This window comes from Panthera pardus, unplaced genomic scaffold, assembly GCF_024362965.1.
Source record: "Panthera pardus isolate Hobbes unplaced genomic scaffold, ASM2436296v1 HiC_scaffold_11, whole genome shotgun sequence".
Lineage (NCBI taxonomy): Eukaryota > Metazoa > Chordata > Mammalia > Carnivora > Felidae > Panthera > Panthera pardus.
In genome coordinates this window covers 90,902,482-90,927,640 of record NW_026526666.1, presented here as the reverse complement: position 1 = coordinate 90,927,640, position 25,159 = coordinate 90,902,482, and the positions used below count along the sequence as shown (strand labels likewise).

At 48.3% G+C, this 25,159-nt stretch overlaps 1 protein-coding gene across 3 annotated transcripts in view; it reads left to right on the top strand.

Moving 5' to 3' along the window:
- ALPL (alkaline phosphatase, biomineralization associated) overlaps positions 1 to 25,159 on the top strand; it is a 58,350-nt gene that overhangs the window by 16,116 nt on the left and 17,075 nt on the right. Inside the window, exons 1-2 of one of the 3 annotated variants that reach the window (XM_053898849.1) lie at positions 11,035 to 11,072; positions 22,646 to 22,810. In XM_053898849.1, the coding sequence (XP_053754824.1) occupies positions 22,750 to 22,810 (61 nt within the window). In that variant the 5' untranslated portion in view covers positions 11,035 to 11,072; positions 22,646 to 22,749. Of the gene's footprint in view, positions 1 to 11,034; positions 11,073 to 17,542; positions 17,743 to 22,645; positions 22,811 to 25,159 lie in introns of those variants that run through there. The other 2 variants (XM_053898848.1, XM_019461680.2) reach the window with 2 other exon arrangements.

The window sequence follows — 25,159 nt, the reverse complement described above, 5'->3', positions numbered from 1 at the left end:
TTATTTTAAGAGAGAGAGACAGATAGAAAGTGAGCAGGGGAAGGGGTAGAGAGAGGGAGACAGAGAATCCCAAACAGGCTCCGCACTGTCAGCACAGAGCCCTATGTGGGACTCGAATTCACAAACCGTGAGATTATGACCTGAGCTGAAATCAAGAGTCTGATGCTCAACTGATTGAGCCACCTACAAGGAGCCCCTTGTAGATTTTTTGTAAACTGATTTTTTTCAGGTTAAGGAAGCTCTCTTCTATTCACAGCTTACTGAGAGCTTTTTGAAAATAATAATTAGTGTTGAATGGTATTAAATGCGTTCAAAAAGTATCTTGAGATGATTAGATGGTTTTTCTCCTGTAATCTGTTAATGAATTTAATTACATGTATAGATTTTCTAATAAACTATTCTTGCATCCTAGGAGAAACATAACATTCATTATGTATATATTGGTTATGGTCTGATAATCTCTTGCTTGGAATTATAAATAGACCTCTAATTTTCATTTTTATATTGTACTTTTTTGGCTTTGGTATTGCAATTATAATGTCCTCATAAAAGTAGATAGTAATGTTTTCTCTTTTGCTTTCTTCTGGAAAAAGTTTGGGTAAATTTGAGATGATTTGTTTCCTTAAGTCTTATAGAACTGATCTGTAAAATCACCTTGGCCTGTTCTCTTTGTGGAAAGATTTTTACTTTCCTGCTTCAGTTTTTATTTATTTATTTATTAAAAATTTTTTTTTAATGTTTACTTTTGAGAGAGAGACAGAGTGTGAGCAGGGGAGGAGCAGAGAGAGAGGGAGACACAGAATCTGAAGCAGGCTCCAGGCTCCGTGCTGTCAGCACAGAGCCCGATGTGGGGCTCAAACCCACAAACCGTAAGATCATGACCTGAGCCAAAGTTGGACACTCAACCAACTGAGCCACCCGGGTGCCCCTGTTTCAGTTTTTAAATTTAGGTTTTTTATTTCTTCTTGAGTCAGTTTTGGTAAGTTATATCTTTAGGAATATATGTATTTAATCTACATTTTCAAATTTACTGGCATCAGGTTGCTTATAGCATTTTAAAAAATCATATCCCCTTTTCTATAAGTGTCTTATCTCTTTTATTGTATTTAAAAAATTTTTTTCTTAATCTTTATTTTTGAGAGGGAGAGAGAGAGACAGAGCATGAGTCGGGGAGGGGCAGAGAGAGAGGGAGACACAGAATCCGAAACAGGCTCCAGGCTCTGAGCTGTCAGCACAAAGCCCGACGCGGGGCTGGAACTCACAAATTGCGAGATCATGACCTGAGCCGAAGTCAGACACTTAACTGACTGAGCCACCCAGGTGCCCCTCTTTTATTGTATTTTTAAAATTAATCTTGCCTCAAGTTTATGGACTTTTTAAAGGACATACTTGTGGCTTTGATCTTTTCAATTGAATCTTTGTTTTTTGTTTTGTTGATTTCTGTTCTTTATAATCTCCTTTTATTTTCTTTGGGTTGCTGTGTTTTCTAACTTCCTAAGTTGGACACTTAACTCGTTAATTTTTACCCTTTCTTTGCTGCATTCTATAATTTTTGGTGTATAAATGTTTCTGTGATCATTCAATCCTAAGTAATTTTAAATTTCTACTATGACTTTTCTTTGATCCAGTTTATTTAGAGATGTTTTTAATCTGAGTGTATGGGGAACTGTTTGTCCTTTTAAAAATATGACTTCTAAAAAACAAAAAACAAAAAACATGACTTCTAAATTGTACCATTGTCAGAGAATGTGGGCTATGTAAAAACCTGTCATTTAAAATGAGAGGCTTGCTTTATGGCCTGGTATGTGATCAATTTTTAAAATGTTTGAGTGTTTCTGAAAAGAATCTGTTTATGTACTTTTATTTTTGCCTGCCTGCATTTTTATTTCAATTTATCTTGCCTTTTCTTTTTTAATGTTTTATTACTTTAAAAAAATTGTCAGCTGTAGTTTTTCCCTACAAAGACCAGATTAACATTTTCTCATCTCTCTCCATCTCCCTCTTAAGCCCTCATATTCTTCACTGACTTGTCCTTCAGCCCCTGTGACATCACATTAAAATTGTTTTTAAAAAATAAACTTTATTTGTTATTTGCTCAGCCTTCAGATATCTTTAGTTTTATCTGTTCACTTTATTTCTATTAAGTGGTTACTTCCAAAAAAATTGGGGGGTGGGATGTCTTTTTGGACAAACCTGAGCCATGTAGTGTGATTTTCATTAGCCTTTAGTATTTGAATGACAGTTTAGCTGGATATGAAATTCTTGATTCAAATTCTTTTCCTTTGGTACTTTAGTCAATTTAATTTGATTATTCCTTTGTAAGTAATCAAAATTTATGTATTTTGAGAGAGAGAGAGAGAGAGCAAATGGGAGGAGGAGAGAGAGAGAGAGAGAGAGAGAGAGAGAGAGAGAGAGAGAGAATCCCAAGCAGACTCCATACTGTCAGTGTGGAGCCCAATACAGGGCTCAAACCCAAACCATGAGATCATAACCTGAGCTGAAGTCAGATGCTTACCTGACTGAGACACCCAGGTACCCCTTCACTATAATATTTCTAAGAGTTCATTTTTCCTTCTCTGTCCTATTTGGTATATTTGAGGCCCTTTCAAAGGGAGATCTTTCATCTTTCTTTAGTTCCAAGGTTATCTTCATTATTTCTTGAAATATCTCCTCCCTTGACTTATTTTCCTTTCCTGGGACTCCTGTTATCTAGATGTTGGCACTTAGATATCCATCTCTCTTTTTGTTGATGCATAATTTCATACAATAAAATGCATAGATGTTAAGTGCACAATTCAGTGTGTTTTAACAAATATACATTACCTTGTAATCATGATCTCAAACCAAGATTTAAAGAGAGCAACATTTCCATCTCTCCAGCAAGTTCCTTCATGCCCCTTTCCAGTCCATTTTGCCTCCAAAATGCAATCATTGTTCTGATTTGTTTCACTATAGATTAGATTGGTCTTCTCCGGAGTTTCATATAGATGGATTACGCAGCATGTACTCTTTTATGTTCTGCTTCTTTCACTTGGCATAGTGTTTCTGAGATGCATCTATGTTTGTTGTATCCTTTGTTCACTCTTCTTGGCTGAGCAGTTTTCTGTTTTATCACTATACCACCATTGTTTATTCATTTGTTAATGAACATGTAAACTGTTTCCAGTTTGAGGTTATTATAAATAAAGCTATGAACACTTATGTATAAATCTTCATGTAGGCATATTTTCATTTCTTTTGAGCAATTACTTTGGGGTAGAATTGCTGGATCATGTGGTAAATGTATGTTTACCTTTATATGGAACTGCCAAACTCTTTTCCAACTTCATTGTACTATACTATATTCTCATGAACAATATATGAGGCTTCCGGATTTTTCTACATTCTTGACAGTGTTTAATTTTACAAGGCATACTTTCATTTGGTTTCGGTTGTTCTGGTGGGTGTGAAATGGGTTTAATTTTCATTGATAGCAATGATGTGGAACACCTTTCCATGAACTATTGGTTATTGGTTACGTTTTCTTTTTGAAGTGGCTAAGTCTTTTGCCCATTGTGTGTGGGAGGGGAGGGGCTGCTAATCATTTTATTCTCAACTTTAGTATTTTTAAATTTACTGGATACGGTCTTGCAGTCGTGTGTACTATGCAAGTTCTTTTCCATTATGTGTCTCGTGTATTCACTTTTTTTTTAAGTTTATTTATTTATTTTGAGAGAGAGAGAGAGAGAGAGCGTGCCCAAGTGTGGGGAGGGGCAGAGAGAGAGAGAGAGAGAATCCCAATCTGGCTCCTTCCTGTGCTGTGATGTCATAGTGCAGAACCCCACACAGGGCTCAATCTCACAAACTGTGAGATCATGACCTGAGCCAAAGTCAAGACTTGTATGCTTAACTGACTGAGCCACCCAAGCGCCCCTATTCACTTTTTTAATGGTATCATTTTTTTTTTTTTTTTACCTCTTTTGCTTTTTTTTTTTTTTTTTAATTTTTTAAAGTTTATTTATTTTTGAGACAGAGAGAGACAGAGCATGAACGGGGGAGGGTCAGAGAGAGGGAGACACAGAATCTGAACTCATGACCTGAGCCGAAGTCGGCCGCTTAACCGACTGATCCACCCAGGCGCCCCCTTCTTTTGCTTTTTTAATTTTCTTAACGTTTATTCATTTTTTTTTTTTTTTTGATAGCAAAAGACAGAGTGTGAGGGGGGGAGGGTCAGAGAGAGAGGGAGACAGAATCCAAAGCAGGCTCCAGGCTCCGAGCTGTCAGCACAGGGCCTGATGCAGGGCTTGAACTCGTGGACCGTGAGATCATGATCTGAGCTGAAGTCGGATGCTTAACTGACTGAGCCACCCACGTTCCCTCCTTTTTTTTTTGTTTTTTTTGTTTTTTTAATGCTTATTTATTTTTGAGAGAGAGGGAGAGGGAGGGAGGGAGCGCTCATGCATGCGCCTGTGAGCGGGGGAGGGGCTGAGAGAGAGAGGGACAGAGGATCTGAAGCAGGCTCCACGCTGAAAGCAGCAAGCCTGCCCAACTGGAACCCACAAATCGTGAGTTCATGACCTGATCAAGTCAAGACTTGGACACTTAACCGACTGAGCCACCCAGGTGTCCCCTTAATAGTATCTTTTGATGGGCAGAAATTTTAACTATTGATGAAGTCCTATTTATCAGTTTTTTCTTTTTGAGGTGTCACCTTCCCCAAAGTCACAAAGATAGCCTCTTATGTTTGCTTCTAGAAGCTTTGTGGTTCTGGCTTTTATAATTAGGTTTATGATCCATTTCAAATTAATGGAGTAAGGTTGGGGGCGGTGTTTTAGCTTATTTATTTATTTATTTATTTATTTATTTATTTATAGTGCAAGTGGGGGGTGGGGGAGAGAAAGAAAGAAAGAAAGAAAAGCAAGGAGCCTGATGAGGGACTCAAACTCATGAACTGGGAGATCATGACCTGAGCTGAAGTCCAACACTTAACCGACCAAGCCACTCAGGTGCCCTGATGTTTAACTTTTTAACTGAAGTTTTACCATCTCTTTCATATTTTCTGTTTCCTAAAGTTTCCTGGCCTCTTCTTGGAAGTGTTCCTCTATCTGGTATCCCAGTTCCCCATTTCTACTCTACCTATTACGTTTGTTATTTCGACAGGCTTTTCATGCAGAATATTTTTACTTGGGTCCTCTAACACTTTACTGTTTTTTTATATTGTGAATATCTTCCCTTCTTTTCTGTGTTTCTAATGCTTATTTAATTTTTAAAATGTTTATTTATTTTCGAGAGAGAGACAGAGAGTGAGTGGGGTTGGGGAAGAGAGAGAGGGAGACACAGAATCTGAAGTAGGCTCCAGGCTCTGAGCTGTCAGCACACAGCCCTATGCAGGGCTCGAACTCACAAACTGTGAGATCATGACCTGAGCTGAAGTCGGACACTTAACTGACTGAGCCACCCAGGCACCCCTCTAATTCTTTTTTTTTTTTTTAATTTTTTTTAATGGTTATTTATTTTTGAGACAGAGAGAGACAGAGCATGAACGGGGGAGGGTCAGAGAGAGGGAGACACAGAATCTGAAATAGGCTCCAGGCTCTGAGCTGTCAGCCCAGAGCCCGATGCGGGGCTCAAACTCACGGACCGCGAGATCATGACCTGAGCCGAAGTCGGCCGCTTAACCGACTGAGCCACCCAGGCGCCCCTCTAATTCTTATTTAAAATTCTCAGTCCATCTGTTGAATACAGCTGATTCCAGTGGTATCTTTAATCAGTTTGTTTTGAAGCCATTGTGTTCCTTGGATTCCCTGTTCTTTAACCTGTGAGCTCATTTCTCGGGGGGCAGGGGAGGGGGGCTCAGCTATTCTGTCTGGTGCTGCGCACTGAGCTAAAAATCTAAGCCTGACCCTAGTCTCTGTCAGCACCAGTGAACCCAAGGAGATGACAGTCCTGGAGTGGAGACCCTCAGTCTGGCAGAGCCACTCCTCTCTCTCAGGTAACCAACTCCACAGGACTGGGCTTCACTTCCAGCACTCCAGAAAGAAGCCGCCAGGGGAGGGGGCTGTCTGGTTAGGTCAGAACCCACCAGCCATGAGGAAGGGAACGGGTGGTATAGCGCCTGGAGGCCTGTCAGTTCCCTCTTGATTCCTGCAATCCCACTTCGCCCGCTGTACCGCTGACTTTACTTCAGAAGACACTCATGCCACCTGCCTGGGCTGCCGACGTCCAAGTGAGAGCGCTGGCTTCGGTTGTTCTGGGGCACTGGGCTTGTTGGGGACGGGAGTGTATGCGGGGTAAGGCTTGATGCAAAGAGCCAAGAGCAGAACTCAAATCCGATTTTGTTTTCTATTTTAGTATTTTCTACCACCCTAAAGACTAGGCCCCGCTCCTTCTGCTGGCTGTAGCACCAAGCCCCTACATACACCAATTTAAACAGCCCAATGCAGGGCTTGAACTCGTGATCTGTGAGATCATGATCTGAGCTGAAGTCGGATGCTTAACCGACTGAGCCACCCAAGTGCCCCCAAAGTGGAAATATTTAATATGAAAAACTGGCCTCATTATCTGCCCTTGCCCCTTTGCATGCACCTCACAGCTCACTATTCTCAAAAAAAAAAAAAAAAAAAAAAAAAAAAAAAAAAAGACATTCATGGCCCCCAGAACTTTGCATGGGCTATTTCCTCTGCTTTGACTGTCTTCCCTCCACTTCTGGAAAGATTCCGGTGCATACTTGAGACTCCTTCCCTGATGGCCCCTTATGGTCACTGTGATACTCAGTGATGGCATGGGAGTCTGGAGTTAGGAAACCTGGCTGCTTGTCCTGATTCTTCAATTCACTGGCTGTCAGTTTTGGGGACGGTCACACTACCTCTTTAGGTTCCTGCTTGGGAAAAAAAAAATGAGTGTCAGGGTAGATCATTCCTTTTTTTTTTATTTTTAAATTTTTTTTGAGACAGGGAGAGGCAAAGCATGAGCAGGGAAGGGGCAGAAAGAGAGGAAGACACAGAATCTGAAGCAGATTCAGATGTGGGGCTCGAACTCATGAACTGCGAGATCGTGACCTGAGCTGAACGAAGTCTGCCGCTTAACTGACTGAGCCACCCAGGAGCCCCTAGGGTAGATCATTCCTAGACTCTCTTTCAGCTCTGACCAGCTGACGCGGTAGTGAAGAGTGAAGGTCCTGGAGTGGGGCTGCCTATGATCCCTTCCTGGGTTAGCGCTTAGTGACTGTACTTCAATGCCTCCTTTGCTAACCTAGCATCATGGTTAAAAGTTTCTACTTCAGAGTTGGACAGTTTGGGTTCCTAGTCCCAGCCCTACCACTGCTTGCTGTGTGATCATTGGCAAGTGACTTAACCTCTCTGTGCTTTTTTTTCCTCTTCTGTAAAATGGGGTTGATACTAAGGGTGCCTACCTCAAAGTGTGAGAGCACAATGAATGCAGCTATTGTTATGCTGTTGGTGGTGGTTCACCATTATGCAAATCTCTATTCGGTTCAACAAATTCTTTGTTTGTGCCCTGCTAAATGTTTTCTAAATACGCTTTCTATTGGATTTTATCTCTTAACAGATACTCTCCATTGCATCTTATCTTTACAACAACCTTGCAAGATGGGGATGACTAACCTTGTTTGACAGATAAGGAACCTGCAGCCCCAGAGGCAAAGTCACTTTCAAAGCTGCACCGACAGGACTTAACCCTTGTCTACCTTCTCCATGGCCAAGATCTTTCCACTATGCTCCATGTTCAGAAAGATTAGTTGGGGGTTTTGGGGATTACCGGATAAACCCAGATGGGAAAGCTCAGTGAGAAGCTCCCCCACCCCCCTACACATGTATTCCAGCTGTCTGCCTGCCCTTGGCCATTCACAAGCTGTCTTTTGTAGATTTCACGCAAATGTGGGTTTAGTGATGGGCCAGAAGTTAATTGAGGAGGCAGAACAAGGGTGGGTTGGACAATTAGGGGCTCCTATGACCTGGGATAGAGAGCCAGAGGGTCTCTGGGAAAGGGAGGGGGACTCTTGGAGGACAGGAAATCAGCAAAGAGGCGGTCTGAGTTTCGACAAGCCCAGAGCTGAAGATGGAGGCAGATGTGGGCCTTGCCAAGACGCAGCTCCAGAGGGTGGCACTGGGGTTGAACCCTGACCTCTTTGTGCTCCTGCGGGTCTGGGCATGTGGCTTCACCTCTGAGAGCCCCAGTTGCGTCATCTGCAAGAAGGCTGCTAGTGCCATTTGGTAGAGTTAGGGGAGAGGGCATAGGGGAGCCCAGTAACCCCCGGTTAGATTAGCATATGCAGGTGGACCTGAGATTTAATCCTGAAGCTTCCTGAAGTTTCCTTATCTACAGTTTGGGAGTCTCCTGCTCAGCTGTGTGGGATTATTGCAAAGCCACGGGGTGAGGGGTGAGGAGTGAGGAGTTCTGCGTGAGCCTTTCTCTGTCCTCTCTATTTAAAACTGCAAACTGCAAACACCATGTCCTCCTCCCCACCCCCCTCCTTTTCCTCCACCACGTGGTATCCTATTGACTTTATTTCTTCTTTGTTGTCTGCTCCTGCCGGCAGCCCAGCCAGGATTTGGGTTGTTTGGTTCTGCATGTAGAACAGCCCCCGGCTATAGCAGGTGCTCAGTAAATAGCGGTCAACTGATTGATTGTTGGTTCGATAACAAGTAGGGAAGGGCCTTCGTGTATAGGGATGAGTCAGTATCAGTTGGATCTTGGAAATGTAGAGTAGAGGTTGGGACAGCTTGCTTGAGGTGTCCAGGGCTGCCTGGGAAAGCATTTGGGGCTTCGGGGCCTAGATTTCAGGGTGGTTCCTGGTCCCTCTCTGGCTACAGCCGGTGGGAGGTGAGTCCCGTAGGATAGTAAAGGTGTTGGGCCTGAGTACTGGGGCTTCTTGAGGAGCCAAGAGCCTCAGGCAAACAGGGAAGCCATGATACTTGGCATTCTCTTTAGCCTTTTTTTTTTTTTAATTGAATTTTTAAATTTTTGTATGTGATTTTTTTGTTTTGTTTTGTTTAAAGTAATCTCTATACCCAACGTGGGGCTTGAACTCACAACCCTGAGATCAAGAGTTGCTGGGGTGCCTGGGTTGCTCAGTTGGTTGAGCATCCAACTTATGCTCAGGTCGTGGTCTCGAGGTTCGTGAGTTTGAGCCCCTCATCGGGCTTTGTGCTGGCAGCTCGGAGCCTGAACCCTGCTTTGGATTCTGTGTCTCCCTCTCTCTCTGCCCCTCCCTTGCTCATACTCTCTCTCTCTCTCTCTCTCTCTCTCTCTCTCTCTGTCTCAAAAATAAATGAACATTAAAAAAATAAAAATAAAAGAGAGTTGCATGTTCTACCAACTGAGCCAGCCAGGTGCCCCACTTCTTTAACTTTTTAAACCACTCTGACTTCCCCTAAGCAGAACAGACTACCTCAAAGAAATGACAGCCCCCAATGCCAACCCTGCACCGAAGGCCTAGGAGAAAAAGCACTGGGCTTGGAGCCAGGCAGATCCCACAGCATGGCCTGGCCTTGCCCCTCTTTAGCAGAAGGGTCTCGGGCAGGTCACTTCACCTCTCTGTGTTTCCTCTGTGAAATGGGTGTAGCAGGATCCCCCTGTACTCCGACCTCCTAGGGCTTTTGTGTAAAACCCAGTAAAAATGTGTATTATGACCAATCGTCACTAGACCGAAGGTCCCACAAGGAAGATCTTGCACCTGCAGCCCCTAACACAGGGGCACTTGGAACGTGGTGATCCAAGAGCTAACGTCCACTGACAACAACTTTTGGAAGGGGAGGGTCTCAGTCCTGCCTGTAGTAGGGTTGTTACGTCCTGTTCAAGGATCTCCCACGGTTCCGAGGGTTTATAGATTCCAAAAAGAAAACCTACCTTGTGTTCAGTTGGACTTTTATTTAGCCATGCATTTGAACTTTACTGACCCATCTTTAACTTGTTTGCAAGATTTTTCCTTTGGTAGGAACAGCTGGCTGAGTATGACACGATGCGGTTGCTTACATTATAAGGGGCTCAGAGAAACCGACTGAACTGGAGTTCTAAGGTCAGACTGTGTTCCAAGTAACAGTAAATCCAAGGCAAACAATAAGGGGTATTAATTGGCTCATGGAACCTGGATGTTCAGAAGCGAGCTTCAGGCATGGCTGCATCCAGGGACTCAAGCAATGTTACCCAAGACTCCAAATTCTCTGCGTCTAGTTCACCTTCTAAGGAGTTGCTTCATCTTCAGGCTCCACACAGCCCTCCTCCCCACTGCCTCACCCTTACAACACACCATCCAGGCGGAGAGAGTCTTCCACTTTAAGCCAGTCAGGACCCACCTGCAGCTGCTGGGGGTGAGATCAATCCCATCCAAACCACATGGCCAAAAGGGGGAGGGTTGCTGTCCAAGGAAACTGGGGCATTGTCAGGAAGGGGAAGTGGATTCTGGGTGGCCAGAGATTACAGCAAATATCCACGATCGTCATCAGAAGGAATGTGAAAAGCCAGAGGAACATCTGCAGAGCACTTTACAGTTTGCAAAGTTCCTCCCTTCCAAGAAGCTGATACTGGAGGCAGAATGGCATTTATTATCCCTGCTTCGCAAATGAGGAAACAGCTCTTGAGTATTTGGCCAGGACACTGACTTGTACCCCCCCTGGCCTGCCCCTGCCCGTCTCAGCCCCTCTGGGGAGTTATAAACCCAGAAAGGCTGACCTGGGAGGGAGGGGGCCCAGGGGGCGTGGGCCAGGGGCGGAGGCCTGACTTCAGGACCTGTGGTGGGGTGGCACTCACAGCCAACGCTGCAGGGCACACACAGACACGGGCAGAATGAGATCACGCAGCACACTGGTGCGGGGCTCCCCGTACCTAGCGGTGGCTGAGGCCTCCGCTGTGCCATCGGTGATGGAAGCTGCCCTGGCAGACGACCCGGATGGCGGTAGCAAGCTGGATGTGGAGCCAGCCAGGCCTGGCCCGGATCCCAGCTCTCCCACGCGGTTGCTGTGTGACCCTGCTCCTCCCGCCCATTTCCTGAGTCTCCGTTTTGTCTTCTGACCCAGGGCTGATAATTCCCACCTCCCAGGATCCTTGGAAGGCGGAACCCAAAGCTCCGGCACATAGTAGGTGCTCCATTAAGAGTCCTTCCCTTTCCGTCTCCGTAGCGTCCTGTTAATAGCTGTGTGACCTCGGCCAAGCAACTGAACTTCTCTGTACAGTGGGAGCAACGATCGCACACGCGAGAGTGCTGCTGTGAGGGTTAGGCGAGTCGGTGCATGCGAAGCACTTAGAACCGGGCCTGGCACGCTCACTGTACCTATTACTACCAGCTAACGTTTATTGTGTGTTTCATGGGCCGAGCCCTCGGTATTTATCTTCCGGTTTTTTGGTCGTGTTCTCATGCTTACAATCGCACAGTGACAGCGGCACTCACTGCGATGACCTCCCTTGCACGAGTGAGGAAACTGAGGCCCAGAAAGGTGAAGTGACGTGCCCAAGGTCGTGAAACCAGTAAGCAATGGGGACTCTGCCGAGCTGTGCACCCTTGGGTGGGACCCTCGCTTCCGCCCGCCCAGGTTTCCTGTTGGGGGGGGGGGGGCGGTATCCCTGCCCTGATACCTCCTGGGGTCACCAGCAAATGCAATAGCAGCAGGAGCCGCCGCCTCCTGCTGCTGGAAGGTTCTCTGGGAATGTAAGGAACGCTGTTATCCAGCGCCAGCTGCAGAGTGCTATCTCTGGGAACATCCGTGTCCTCCCTGCTCTGACGCGAGCAGGGTGATCGCGACCCCCCCCCGCACATGCCACCCAGGGATGATGCTTGTGTTGGCTGGCACCCAGCAGGCTACAAGTTCACCGCCTATCTCCCCAATCCGGAGTTGTCACGGCCTCTCTCAGGGCGCACGTGGGGCCTGTGGAATGGCGGCTTCCTCTCCTAGGGGAAGGCCGCCAGGGTGCGTGGGCCTCGAGGGGCGGGGAGCAGAGAGAGCCATGGTGGTCCAGTGACCTGCCTGAGGACCAGCTGGAATAGGAGGCTTCGGCGGGGGAGGAGGAGGCGTGCGTCTAGGGTGTCACCATGTATGACCCCGGGTAGATCCCCTCACCCGACCCCTCTTCTGTAAGTGGCGCTGAGGAACCCTCCTCCAGGGGCTGGGGTGACATGGGATGTAGTGAGCGTGTCCAATAGCAGCTGCATGCGGTCCATTCGTCCACAGACGCACAGTGTCCATGGCATAGCCAGAACAAATGTGGTTCATTTCCAGGCTGCTTGGGAGTTTTTACACTTGGCCCTGGAAGACAGAAACCTCCACAGGGAGCGTTGAATACTGGCGGTGTGACCTCGGGCAAAGGACTTAACCTCTCTGTGTTTCTGTTCTGTCACCTGTAAAATGGTAATAATAGCACCTATGGGGTAGGTTGTTTTAGGGATTAAATGAGGCAATAGAGGTAAAATGTTTAGAACAATGGTTGGCACATAGTAAGGGCTATGAAAAAGTTTGCTATTATTTAAGGGTACAATGACAAAGTGCGAAACAAGGCCTTTTTTAGAATAGTCTCAGTTTGAATTGTTCTTTTCAATGACACAAATCATTCATGTCTGGAATTCCAAGACATTGGCACCCACGCGAGGCCTCCCAGAGTGCTTTGTGCTTCCAGTAATAGCCCCCAGATTGTAGCTGGTTACTGTGGAGACTTGTGCCTGCCGTTGGTGTGCTGTGTGGCCCTGGGGAGGTCGTGTACCCTCTCTGTGCCTGCCTTTTCGTGTTGTCGATGATGAGAGCAAGGATGGACAGTCCTGTCTGTCTGTCTCCTGGTAGCAGAGGGGCTTCTGCTGCAGGAGTGCTGAGTGAAACACCCAAGTGCAGGGGGTGGCAAACACCTTAGAAACACACAGCACATGCTCCCCTCCCCCTCCCCTTGCCCTCAGCTTCCAGGCTCGGCCCAGAACAAGGTGGTCTGGGACAGAACGTAACTTCTCCGTGGGATGGTAGAAGCCCGTGTGCCCATAGAGGAGCCATCCCTGACCCTCCTGTGCCCAGGCGCCCCAGCCATCTGAGCTCCCAGGAATGGGTTTCTGGGCCCCGCCCCCCACTCCCCACCCTGCCAGCTCTCCTACCAGCTGAACCTTGACTGGCTCTAGTCTTCTGCCCACAGAGCCAGTTTGTGGCATGAAGACCATCCAGATGCCCCAGGGAGCCCCAGAAAAGCTTTGGCTGCAGAGCCCAGGCCTTTGGGGCTTCTGATTCTGGCTCTGCTGTGTGGTCTTGGGCAAGCAGCAGACCGTCTGAGCTTCAATGTCTTAACCTGTAAGATGGGCTGGCATGTAAGCGGGCAGGAGACATGCAGGGTGTGCTCTTGACCCTGTGAGCTCAGCAGGCAGAGCCCGTTGTGGCTGGTCTGGGCTGCCCCTCCTCCCTCCTGTCAGGGGCACCCTCTCTCTCTGTTCACCTCAACCCCCACCGTCCTTCCGGCCTGGCTTTCCTCCCACTCTGTCCGTGGAACCCTCCTGGCTGATCCTGGGGGTTCTCTCTTTCTCCCCTTCAAGAGGAAAAGAACACGTTGCACTGCTTCTGGTGGGTTGTCTCTTCCCATGTGGAAACATGGAGCCCCTGGACCATGAGAACTGGAACCTCTACCCCTTGCCTTTAGTTAAATACCCACCTCCTGCCAAGTGGAGGTCCTGTGGGGCCTTGCAGGCAAGCAGGTCTGTGGGAAAGCCCTGGGGGCTAATGCCTGCCTGGCCAAGCTGAGCCAGCAGAGAAGGGTCTGTCGGTTTTCTGCTCCAGGCGTTCAAGGGCTCCTCTTACCCACCGTCCCGCCCCCCCTCCCCCCATCCTAGCTGCAGGCTGATATTCACTGAACACTTACCATGCCCTGGGGGCTGTTTGAATCCTGTCCGTCTATTAACTCACACAATCCTGACAGCGACCCTGTGGTTTCTGTTAGCCTCCCACTTTGCAGACACAGGCCGGGGGTCCGTGGCCCTTAGCTACTCTCCCTGGCTCAAGAGGGGCAGAGGCAGGATCTGAACCCTGTGGCCTGGCTGCACAGCTCGCTCTTTCTGCGGCTGAGCTGTCTTCAGCCGCTCATGCCTTGACCCCACCACCCTTCAAACCCACCTACCGACATTCCCTGGCCACCCAGCTGTGTGCCAGACTCTGCCGGCCACGGGGCGGCCACCATCAGCAGAGCTCACGCCACAGGAAGAAATGACAACTGATGGCTCTCTAAGGCTCTGATAGAGGTGACCAAGGCCTTGAGCGCCCCCGGTTCCAGAAGCTTCAGAAAGAGTCAGAACTACCACATGGGCTGAGACGGGGGTGCAAGGCAGCTCTGTGGAAGGTGGAAGGATGATGGGAGGGATGCGTGGAGTGGACAGCAGGGAACATTCTAGACCAGAGAACGCTGTGTACAGAGCTGCTGAGGCTGGAAGTGCTCAGGGGACAGCTGGTGTCTCAGCTGAGCCCTAAAGACAGCAATGGCTTGGCAGTGAGCAGGGTTGACATCGTGCCTCCCTGGGCACTCCCACATCTGCTTTTTGCCGGGAGAGAGTGCTGTCAGCAGCTGAGGTCTGAGCCTTGCCCTGTCCCTGGCATCTGGCCCTCCTCCTTCTGGGGAAGCCCCTCCTTGGGTCTGACCTGCAGCCCACTGTGACCACCACGCATTCCTTCCTGAGCCCTATACCCAGAGGCTGCTTCATGGCGGCCATAAATAACTTACGTCAGTGAATGAATAAAGTCCTGGCCAGCAAGGCTTGCCAGAAACGCCAGACTTGGCTGAGAGAGGGATTCTGTGTCCCCTCTCTCTGACCCTGCAGCTGAAATGTTCCTCCCTGGGCAGCTGCCTCAGCCCAGTTTGGAATTGTAGGCGGCCCCCAACCCCCATCCCAATCCCCAGCCTGCTGGGAGCTCAGGGAGCACTCAGCACTTCCTGCAGCCACAGCTCCCTCACAGAGCCAGGAGGGCCCAGCTGACAGCCCAGAGGGCGCTGGCTCTGGCCTGTTCTGATTGTTCCCTGTGTGGGGGGAGTAGGAGCTGGGCACCCAGGGTAAGTCTTTTCTCTTTAGGCCTCAGTCTTCCCATCTGGGCAATGGGACACTGTGTAAAGGTGTATTTCCCAAACTAATCTGCTCACAGAATGACTCAGCACATCTTGCCCTAGGAGATTCTGACTGAGTAGGTCTGGTGGGGGGGGGGGCAGGGGAATGGGAATTTGGGGGTTGGTATGTATCTTTAATCTCCTTTTTAAAATTTGAATACGTCACACCCTTTTCTTCCTGTACACTCCCTTCGCTCAAACCTCATCAGGTCCTCAGTACCTAGCAATCCAGGCAGGGTGGGGGCTCCTGGCTCCTGGGTGAAGTTTTGCATATATGGGAACCTGCCCCTTAACTGCCTCCCAATCGTTGTAAAACACCCCCATCACTCATTCTTCCCAGTCTGTCTCTCCCCACCACCCCCCCCAAACCACTTGGGAATAGGGCTTTTTCCAATTTGTCCCCAGGTGATTCCTGTGGCCTGGTAGGTTTGGGGAAATGTGCTCAAAGGACCCGCCACAGCCCAGACTTTCCAGGTCAGCGACTTCTAGTCTGGAGGCTCCCTAACGACAGATAACTGCCTTCTGGCCCAGCAGAGTAAGGCTGGGGAGCACAAGGTGATCCTCCTTGAGACTTGTATTGATTTGTGAGGCTGGTGGGTGGGGGAGCCTTAGAGCTGTCCCAGCCCTGGGAGCTGGGTGGGCCCGGAGGGTCTCTGGGTGAGCTGTGGTGGACAGACCCCGCAGCAGGGGTGACCTCCGGGTAGGTCCTGTGAGGAGTCCCATGCAGGGCGTGGCTTAGCACCTTTCATCTGTGTAAGCCTGGATCATCACCACTGTCTGCCCCCCTCCCACATCCCAACACTGCCCAGGCCACTCTTCTTTCATTGGGGAGGGGGACAAATTATCCAGCTCAGGGTTGTTAATGAGGACTAAACTGAGGCCCCGTATGTCACACAGTGTCTGGGACACTACAGGTGCTCTCCTGAAAGGGCAATGGGTGTCAGGGTCAAAGGTGCAGGGACTGACCCAACATCACGCAGCGGGGGGAGGTGGGGCCGGGCCCAAACATGCTGGCCATGTGACAGCTGACCAAGTGACGGTACTGATGAGTCTTAGTTTCCCTGTCAACAGGGCCAACGAGCCAACCCTGCTTGTATCACTGGGGTGTTGTGAGGGTCTGACACGATTTGAGGTAAGGGCCTATTGAGAAAGACAAGGCTTTCATGGAGTGATACCACTGGATTTCCTGTGTTCGTGGTGAGCTTAGTGGCCTTTCTGGGACCAGAAAGAGGGGCCCTCTCTTGGCATGAGTGCTGACCTTGAGTGCTTTGTGCCATGACCGTGAGTGCTTTGTGCCATGACCGTGAGTGCTTTGTATCATGGGGTCTGAGGTGTCCCAGATGGCAGGAAGTGTAATCAGAAAAGGCCTGGTCTCACAGGCACACAGGCTGGTGTTCATCTGGGCTCTGGACGTGTCTCATGGCTTCACTTCTCTAAGCCTCAGTTTCTTTCTTCTTTTTTTTAATGTTTATTTTTGAGGGAGAGAGAATCTCAAGCAGGCTCTTCACTAGCTGTGAGATCATGGCCTGAGCCGATAGCGAGAGTGGATGCTCAACTGACTGGGACACACAGGCACTCCTGAGCCTCAGTTTCTGAATCTGTAAGATGGGAACTATCACTACCATCCTCACTTGATGAGATGTTGGAACGCAGGAGAAAGGGAGATAAATATGGAAAGGGGGGACTTTGGAAGCAGAAAGGGACCCTCCGGGCAGGCAGCATCTCAGCTACCTCCAGCCTGTGTGTGTGACAGGTGGCTTTGAGCCAGCACCTGGCAGTGATTCCCTGGAGCCTCCCTGCTGTCCTGCGGGGCTGCTGCTGTCCCAGTTCTGAGGCAGTGCGGGGCTTGGGGTTACAGACTATGGAGGTTGGCAGATCTGGGTTCAAATCCCAACTCTGACGTCACGCCTCTGAGCTTCTGTTGCCTTCATTTGCAAGCAGCGTTGCTAGAGCCTCTCTTATGGGGTGAGGCACACGGTTGGCCCCCAATAAGAATAGTTCCTCTTAATCTGGACATAAGTTCACCCCTCTGGCTGATTCGGTGCAGTCTCATTCCTGGGCTTGTAAACGGGGGTGGAAGAGCCACTGTTGCTGCTTCAGAGGAATAGCCAGCCATGACCTGGGCCGGCCAGGCATCCCTTCCTTCTGTGCTTTTATCCCACAGGGTGACCAGCACAATGGCTGGTGCGTCGTAGTAAGTGCTTTTTCTACCCTGGCCAGTCAGGAATCTCCAAGATGACAGAGACCATATCTATCCTGTTCCCCCAATGACTCCTTGGTACTTAGAACAGAGCCAGGTCCACAGCAGGTGCTCACTGAATGTTTGGGAATGAAGAATGAATGAACAAAGTTGAACAGGCATCATGTGGGGAAGGCCTGGCTTGGGGGAGGGGAGCCTCACGGGCTGTGCCCCCCTTCCTGCTTCATCCCCCCTGGGCTAATCCCCAAAGATTAACCCCAGGGAACAAAGCCAGGTCACAGCCACTGAGCCAGGGCTTTGGAGCGAGCATCCAAGGCTAGGGTGACCGGGTGTTTGCAGGGTCCTGAGGCTGCCCTGTGGGGCCCTCTGTGCCTCAAGATGTCCCTTCTGTCCCCCACCCTGGACATGGTCCTCACGGCGGTCCTCAGCCTCCTCCTCCTGATACTGACATTAAGCCTGCTCTTTTTTTTCACCTGCCGCCTGGCCAGGCCCCTCAGGTAGGAGAACTCACCAGGGCCCAACTCCCCTGCCTCCAGATCTCCTGCCCTAAACTCATTTGTCTACTATTTGCTCTTGTGGAATAAAGGGCGGGCGGGCGCTGGTCTCTCTCCTTCTCCGTGGTGGGGAAACTGAGGCCCAGAAAGGCTGAGTCAGCCTGGGCTTGAATTGCACTTGGCCACGGATAGCTGAGATCCTCTGCTCAGTTTCCTAAACGGTAAAGCGGGCTAACAATACTTGCTGTGAGGACTAAGTAAAATCACAGATGTCAACAGTTAGCACAGTGTTCAGCACAACGTGTGTGCCCAAGGAATGGTAGTGATTTTTATCTGGCAATTGTCCTGGGCGTTTTGAGACCTAGACGCCCAGGACTGGCTTTTTCCTGACTCCTAGGGGCTCCCATGTCCTCTGCCCCAGCTCAGTCCTTAGGGCCCAGGCCCCACCCCTCTGCTCTTTCTCCTGACCTGCCAAGTAGTTGCTCCTTCTCCAGGGGCCAGAGCCCAGTCAGGACTTCTGCATAATTGTCATGAATAATCAGGGCATGTAGCTGGGAGCCTGGCAGAGACCATCCAGCTGGGAGGTGGGGGGCAGTGGGGCTGGCTCGCCCTTGGAGGCTCCATTCTGAGCTCGTAGAGCATTGGCAGAGGGTGGTGGGCAGCTGGGGCCTCTGCGGCCCCAGACTGGGCCCCACGGGGTCCATCACCAGGGCTGCGAGAGAGCAGACTTGGAGACTCAGGGTGGGGGCAAGAGCGGGAGCCAGCAGAGCAGATTCTGGCTTCTGAAGGCTTTAGATTCCAACCCCCTCTCCTTTTCGGGCAGAGGCAGTGGAAGAAGGCACCTGTCTGTCTCTAGGACAGGGGTCTAAAGACCACATCCCTGGGGTCAAAATTCCAGAGCATTCCAGCCTGAATCCTGAGGCTTTTCATTAAGTTAGCATTTACAGAGCTGCTTTTCTGTGTGCGTAGGGTTGGGGATTCAAAGATGTGGAGTGGTGTTTACTCTCACAGAGCATCAGGCTAGCAGGGAAGAGAAATAAGAATAATCATGCAGGCTGGATGAGCCCTGTAGATCTCCTGGAGCCACCCTTCACTTTTTTTTTTCCTTATTTTCTTGTTTGTATTGGATGGAGAGAGAATTAAGTCCTATTTCTCAGTGCATGGTGCACTATCATGAGCCTTGATTTTTTTCACAAAGGAGATTATAGCAAATAATAATAATAATAGTAATAGTAATAATAAAGGAGATCATAGATCCCCTCTGTCCACTACATAGGTTATTAGTGAGAAATCATGGTGAAAGTCATTATAAACAGTGAAGTGCAGTACACAGGTCATTTTCATGTTGTCTGTGTTTATAGATTATTTATAGATCGTTTATGTACGCTCTCAGAGAGTAGAGCTCTTATTTTATTGAAGTATAATATACATTCATACAGAAAAGTGTCCTCATCGGGGCGCCTGGGTGGCTCAGTCGGTTAAGCGTCCGACTTCGGCTCAGGTCATGATCTTGCGGTTTGTGAGTTCGAGCCCCGTGTCGGGCTCTGTGCTGACAGCTCAGAGCCTGGAGCCTGTTTCAGATTCTGTCTCTCCCTCTCTCCCTGCCCCTCCCCTGCTCATGCTCTGTCTCTCAATAATAAATAAATGTTAAAAAAAAAAAAAAAGAAAAAGTGTCCTTATCAATACATTGACAGCTTATTGGGTTTTCAGACAGAATGCACCCATGTAACTAGCTCTCAGATCAATCACAAGTCCTCTGTGCCCCCTTCGGTCTCCACAACCCCAGGTGTAACCTTTATCTTGTCTTCTAACACCTAGCTTTGTCTATACTTTATCGTGACTTCTGTACTCTCGGATTGGCTTCCGTCATTCAACCTTCCCTTTGCAAGATGTTGTTGTATGGATTTGTCCATACTCACTGTTGTGTAGTTTTCCAGCCTGTGAACCCACACAACGTATTTATCCATCCTGCTGAAGATGGAACTATTCTGAGGCCGTTACAAGCAGGGCTGATATGAATATTCTCATAGATGTCTTTTGGTGAACACACGCGTGTGCGTGCGTGTGTGTGTGTGTGTGTGTGTCTCTGTTGGAGATAAATGGAGATAAATGGGAGATAGAGGGCATAGGTACAGTGTCAGCTTTGGTAAATGCTGCCAGTTTTCTTTTTTTTAATGCTTATTTTTTTTGAGGGAGAGAGACAGAGTGCAAGTACGGGAGGGGCAGAAGAGAGAGAGAGAGAGAGAGGGAGACACAGAATCTGAAACAGGCAGAGCCCGACATGGGGCTCATACTCCAGAATGGCAGGATTGTGACCTAGGCTGAAGTCAGACGCTTAACCGCCTGAGCCACCCAGAAGCCCTGATGCTGCTTTTCCAAAGTGGCTGTACGAGTCTACGCTCCTCCAGCAGTGAATGGCTGCTCTAGGAATATCATCTCCTTGCATTTTCTGCACACGCAAAGGAAGGATTTGGGGTTGCTTCTTCCCTTCCCCCTGCCTCCCTCTTTAGAGCATTAGCTTTCAACTGATGTCAGTATTTACTGTGTCGAGCACTGGAGTATGAACAAACAAGGCAAAGTCCCTGCCTTTAGAGACTCCCAGTGTGGCGGCGGAGATGGACCAGAAAAGAGTTACTTTCAAAACAGATACCTTCATACGGTGATTGAAGTGGCCACTGGAACGAGTGGCCATCCTGAAGGCGTCCTGAAAGAAGGCGACTTTGGTTTTTAAGCCATTTGGAATAATATTATAATGTATTGATATTGTGTAATAATTTTTTTAAGTTTATTTATTTTAAGAGAGAAAGTGAGCACACGTGAGTGGGGGAGGGGCAGAGAGAGAGAGAGAGAAGGAGAAAATCCCAACGCACAGCTCCATTTCACAAACCGTGAGATCATGACCTGAGGTGAAATCAACAGTCGGACACTTAACCGACTGGGCCATCCAGGTGCCCCGATATTGTATATCAATTTACTAACATTTTTTTCTGATGTTAGGATTTACTCTAGAAACACTTGAAAACAGAAGTAGAGTAAAAAGAAATCAGGGGGGGGCGCCTGGGTGGCGCAGTCGGTTAAGCGTCCGACTTCAGCCAGGTCACGATCTCGCGGTCTGTGAGTTCGAGCCCCGCGTCGGGCTCTGGGCTGATGGCTCGGAGCCTGGAGCCTGTTTCTGATTCTGTGTCTCCCTCTCTCTCTGCCCCTCCCCCGTTCATGCTCTGTCTCTCTCTGTCCCAAAAATAAAAAATAAAAAAAAGAAATCAGGGGGCCCCTGGGTGGCTCGGTCGCTTAAGCATCTGACTTTGGCTCAGGTCATGATCTCACACTTTGTGGGTTCAAGCCCCCCATCAAATTCTGTGCTGACAGCTCAGAGCCTGGAGCCTGCTTCAGATTCTACGTCTCCCTCTCTCTCTGCTCCTCCCCTGCTCACGCTCTGTCTTTCAAAAATAAAACATAAAAAAAAAAATTTAAAAAAAAAGAGAAATCAGAAATCGTCTGAAATTCCACCTCAGAGTTAAGTGCTGGTAGATGTCAGATGTAGAGTATTTCCCTTCAATTCCCTCCTGCCCCATCAAGCTGGGTTTTTAAGGGAGCCAGATGGATGTGGAAGAGGGGTGGTAAAAAGCACAGGGGTGCACATTTGGTGACTGCTGGGTGTTTTGTGGGTGCGATACCGGTGAGCCCTCACCTCTGGGCACTGAAATGCCGGACGCACGTTTTAAAGATTGAAGCAAGATCCCCTTTTCTAGGGGCAGAGTGGTTTCTTATCTAACGTGACACTCAACTGTACAATGTCGAGCATTGTTGCCGTTTCCCACGACAAATGGAATGATCATTTTTATCTGGGTTTTGGTGGCAGTACTATTATCCTGTGAGACTCTTGCCATTTAAAATTTCTCATCTTCCAGCAACATTTGTGCACAACAGGGTTAGTACATTTCTCAGCTGCAATTGGGGTTATCCTTTGTGATCCTGACAGTATGACCACAGTTTAAAAACTTTCTTATGCCATTTCATACATGCTTATTTTAGGCAATTTGGAAAATTCAAAAAAATAATAATAAAGAGAAGAGGAAATGATCATTCATAGTCTTCCTGCCCAGAAAAAACCACAGTTAATGTTTTGATGTATTTCCTTCTAGAGTGTGTGTGTGTGTGTGTGTGTGTGTGTGTGTGTGTGTAACAGTTTTTTAAAATTATAAAGGTAACATCTTTATTTGGGAAACGCAGAAAAGACAATGAAAAAGCAACCGAGTCATCTGAAATGTCACCACCCAGAAATGGGCACCTTCAGCAGCCAATCTTCCTGTATATCAGTTCTATTCCTTTTATATCTCTCACCATAAATGACAAGCTCTAGAAGAGAATGTGGCAAGTGTGGTTGTCTCTAACAAAGGGTGGACTCTGTTGTGTCTCCAATGTGCTTGGGAAAGGTAATTCAAAGGCTAAAGACTGGTTCAGAATCAGGAGCAGGAGCATCCTTACCTGGGAGCTTGTTGGAACCGCACTAGATTCTGGGCGATGGCAGGTGGATACTGGGTCTATTTTAGCAAACCCTCTAAGAGCCCAAAATGCATGCTGCATTTTGGGAAGCATTATACAGAAAGACTGAACTCTGGTGGGTTCCAGGCTCCAGACGGACTGAGAGTGGGAGTTCACTTGGAAAATGGGGAAGGAACCATTTTGCTTCATGGAACTCGTGTATTATACTGCCACAACTGTATGTGATTAAGCTTCCTGAGGGAGGGACCACTGGGGTTTACATCCTAGCGCCTAGCCCTGCGCCTGATTGGTGATAAGTGCTCAACATATAATGAATGAATAAGCGAAAGTATGAGTGGATGGACGAATGAATTCTGGAGCTGTGGCCCACATGTCTTTTTTTTTTTCCCCCTTTAATTTCTAGGATCGGAACATCGGTTAGCATCTGACCACTGCCAGCCCATCCCCTCCCACCCACGTTGGTCATACCTCTGGGCCCAAGAGAGAAGGCAGGTCTTGGAGTGCACCATGATTTCTCCATTCTTGGTGCTGGCCATTGGCACCTGCCTTACCAACTCCTTAGTGCCAGGTATGATGGAGGACCCAGGCGGAAGGGTGGGGAAACCTGGTGCAGGTGGGATAGGATGAGGGCAGTGTCTATGTTGAAGGTCATAGAACTGTCCAAGTTAACAGCTGCAGACAAATGTTCACAGAGCAGGAGCCCCCAGCTCTGCTACTGCACGTCCTAATGTTGGACGGGCCACTCTTTTTATATTATCCTCCTCTTCCTTAATTGGGGCATAAACTATCCCAAGTCTTGGGAGGCTAAGTCTCCTGTTGGTTTTGTCTATTTAACTCTCTCTCATGGTGATACGTTTCCTTGTGGTTGGTAATTTTTGCTGATGAATTTGATAATTTCATTTTTTGTTAGGTATTGGAGACTAACCTAGAAGTGTTTCTATGGTGCAGTGTTGTGTTTGATTCTTCAACTGATTCTGGACAAGTTTTTTCTAGACAAGTTAATTCCTCAGTTTTGAGTTCTTACACTATAAATTTGGACCCCCACTTAGACCGGGCTCAGATCTGGAGTGTTATCCACGTTTCTCAAGACTGGCTTTCTTTCCCCATCCCTTCCATAGCTCCAAAGTAACATATGCACGTTACCAACCTAGACCTGTATCTGGTCAGACACCCCAGGGCCACTCAGCAGCAGCCCCAAGTGGAAGAAGGGAGCCCATCTTGGCTCAGTCCACTATGTGGGTAGAAGTCCCTGGTTGCCCTCCCAGAATCTTAGTTTCTCCATCTGCCGGGTGGAGACAGTAATTCCTCCTCCTTACATCTGTTATAAGAATCACACAGTATTGGGGCACCTGGGTGGCTCAGTCGGTTGAGCGGCCGACTTCAGCTCAGGTCGTGATCTCACAGCTCGTGAGTTTGAGCCCCACGTCAGGCTCTGTGCTGACAGCTCAGAGCCTGGAGCCTGCTTCAGATTCTGTGCCTCCCTCTCTCTCTGCCCCAACCCACTCGAATTCTGTCTCTATCTCTCTCAAAAATAAAAAAATTAAAAAAAAAAAATCACACAGTATAGTCAGTGTCAGGCAGGGAGTGGGTTCTCTTAGGAAGAATATTTTCTTCTTTTTTAAAAATGTTTATTTATTTTTGAGAGAGAGAGAGAGGGAGGGAGTGGGGGAGGGGCAGAGAGAGAGGGAGACACAGAATCCAAAGCAGGCTCCAGGCTCTGAGCTGTCAGTACAGAGCCCGACGTGGGGCTCAAACTCGTGAGCCATGAGATCATGACCTGAGCCAAAGTTGGACGCTTAACCAACTGAGCCACCCGGGCACCCCAAAAATATTTTCAACAGATGAGGAAATTAGCGTTCAGGGAAGGGACTGGCCTTCCTCGGGGAGAGAGTCAGGGCTAGGGATAGAACCTGAGCTGCTGGATCCCCAGGCCATCACCCCCTCTGTGGTCCCATGGTGCCTTTCAGTGTGTATCCTTGGGGACCAGCAGTGGCTCTAAGACCAAGTCCCTGCTTTCTCAGCACTCATAGCCCACCTGGGTGAAAGGTGCATGAAACAGATGGATGAAAAGTGAAAAGATGAAAAAGCAACGAAATGAAAACTCTTCAAATATTCAGCAATTCAATCTTTGGTATTTGTTCCTTTTTAGACATTCCATTGGGTGTGTGATGGCATTAGCTTGTCCTCTCGCTCTTTTTTAAGTATAGCTTAAAGTAAAGTGCACCAATTTAAAACGCATAGCTTGATGAGTTTTTACGTATTGTATGTCCTTGTAACCACCACCCAGATTAAGACAGAACATTTCCAGTCTTGGGACACTTAAGGGCCTTCCTGGGTGCTCCCCAAGCAACCCTACCCCCAAGCCAAAATGACACAGGCTCACTCCTGCCACCATAGATGAGTTCTGCCTGTTTTAAACTTCATGTGAATGGAATTATACAGTACACATTGACAAGTACTTTTCATGTGGCATTATATTCTGAGCATTTGTGCATGTCATTTAATGTTCTCCAAAAACAATGGCCTTTTGATACTTGGTTGTCCAAAGCCATGATTGCTTAAGTCAGTCCCCTGACAATGAAGTTGGTTTGACATCCACTAAACCCTTCTCAGGTTCAGGCCCTAGGGTGGCTCTGGTGAAAAAGACCGAACAGTCTCTCAGTCCCCAGGGACCAACCACAGTGGGAAAACTGGCAAACTGGGATCAGAGCTTGAGTCAAGACGAAGGAATAAGTGCAGGGAGGCTGATGCCAGTCCAGCCCCTGGGGGTCTGCCAAGCTATTGGGGAAGGGGGAGGGAGGGCCTGGTTATAGGAAAATCGAGACGGCAAGAAGTTCATCACCACCCAGATGGCACCCAAATGGCCGAAGAAGCTCCTTGACCAAAGCCTTGCCACTGTGGTATGCGTGGAGGGAGG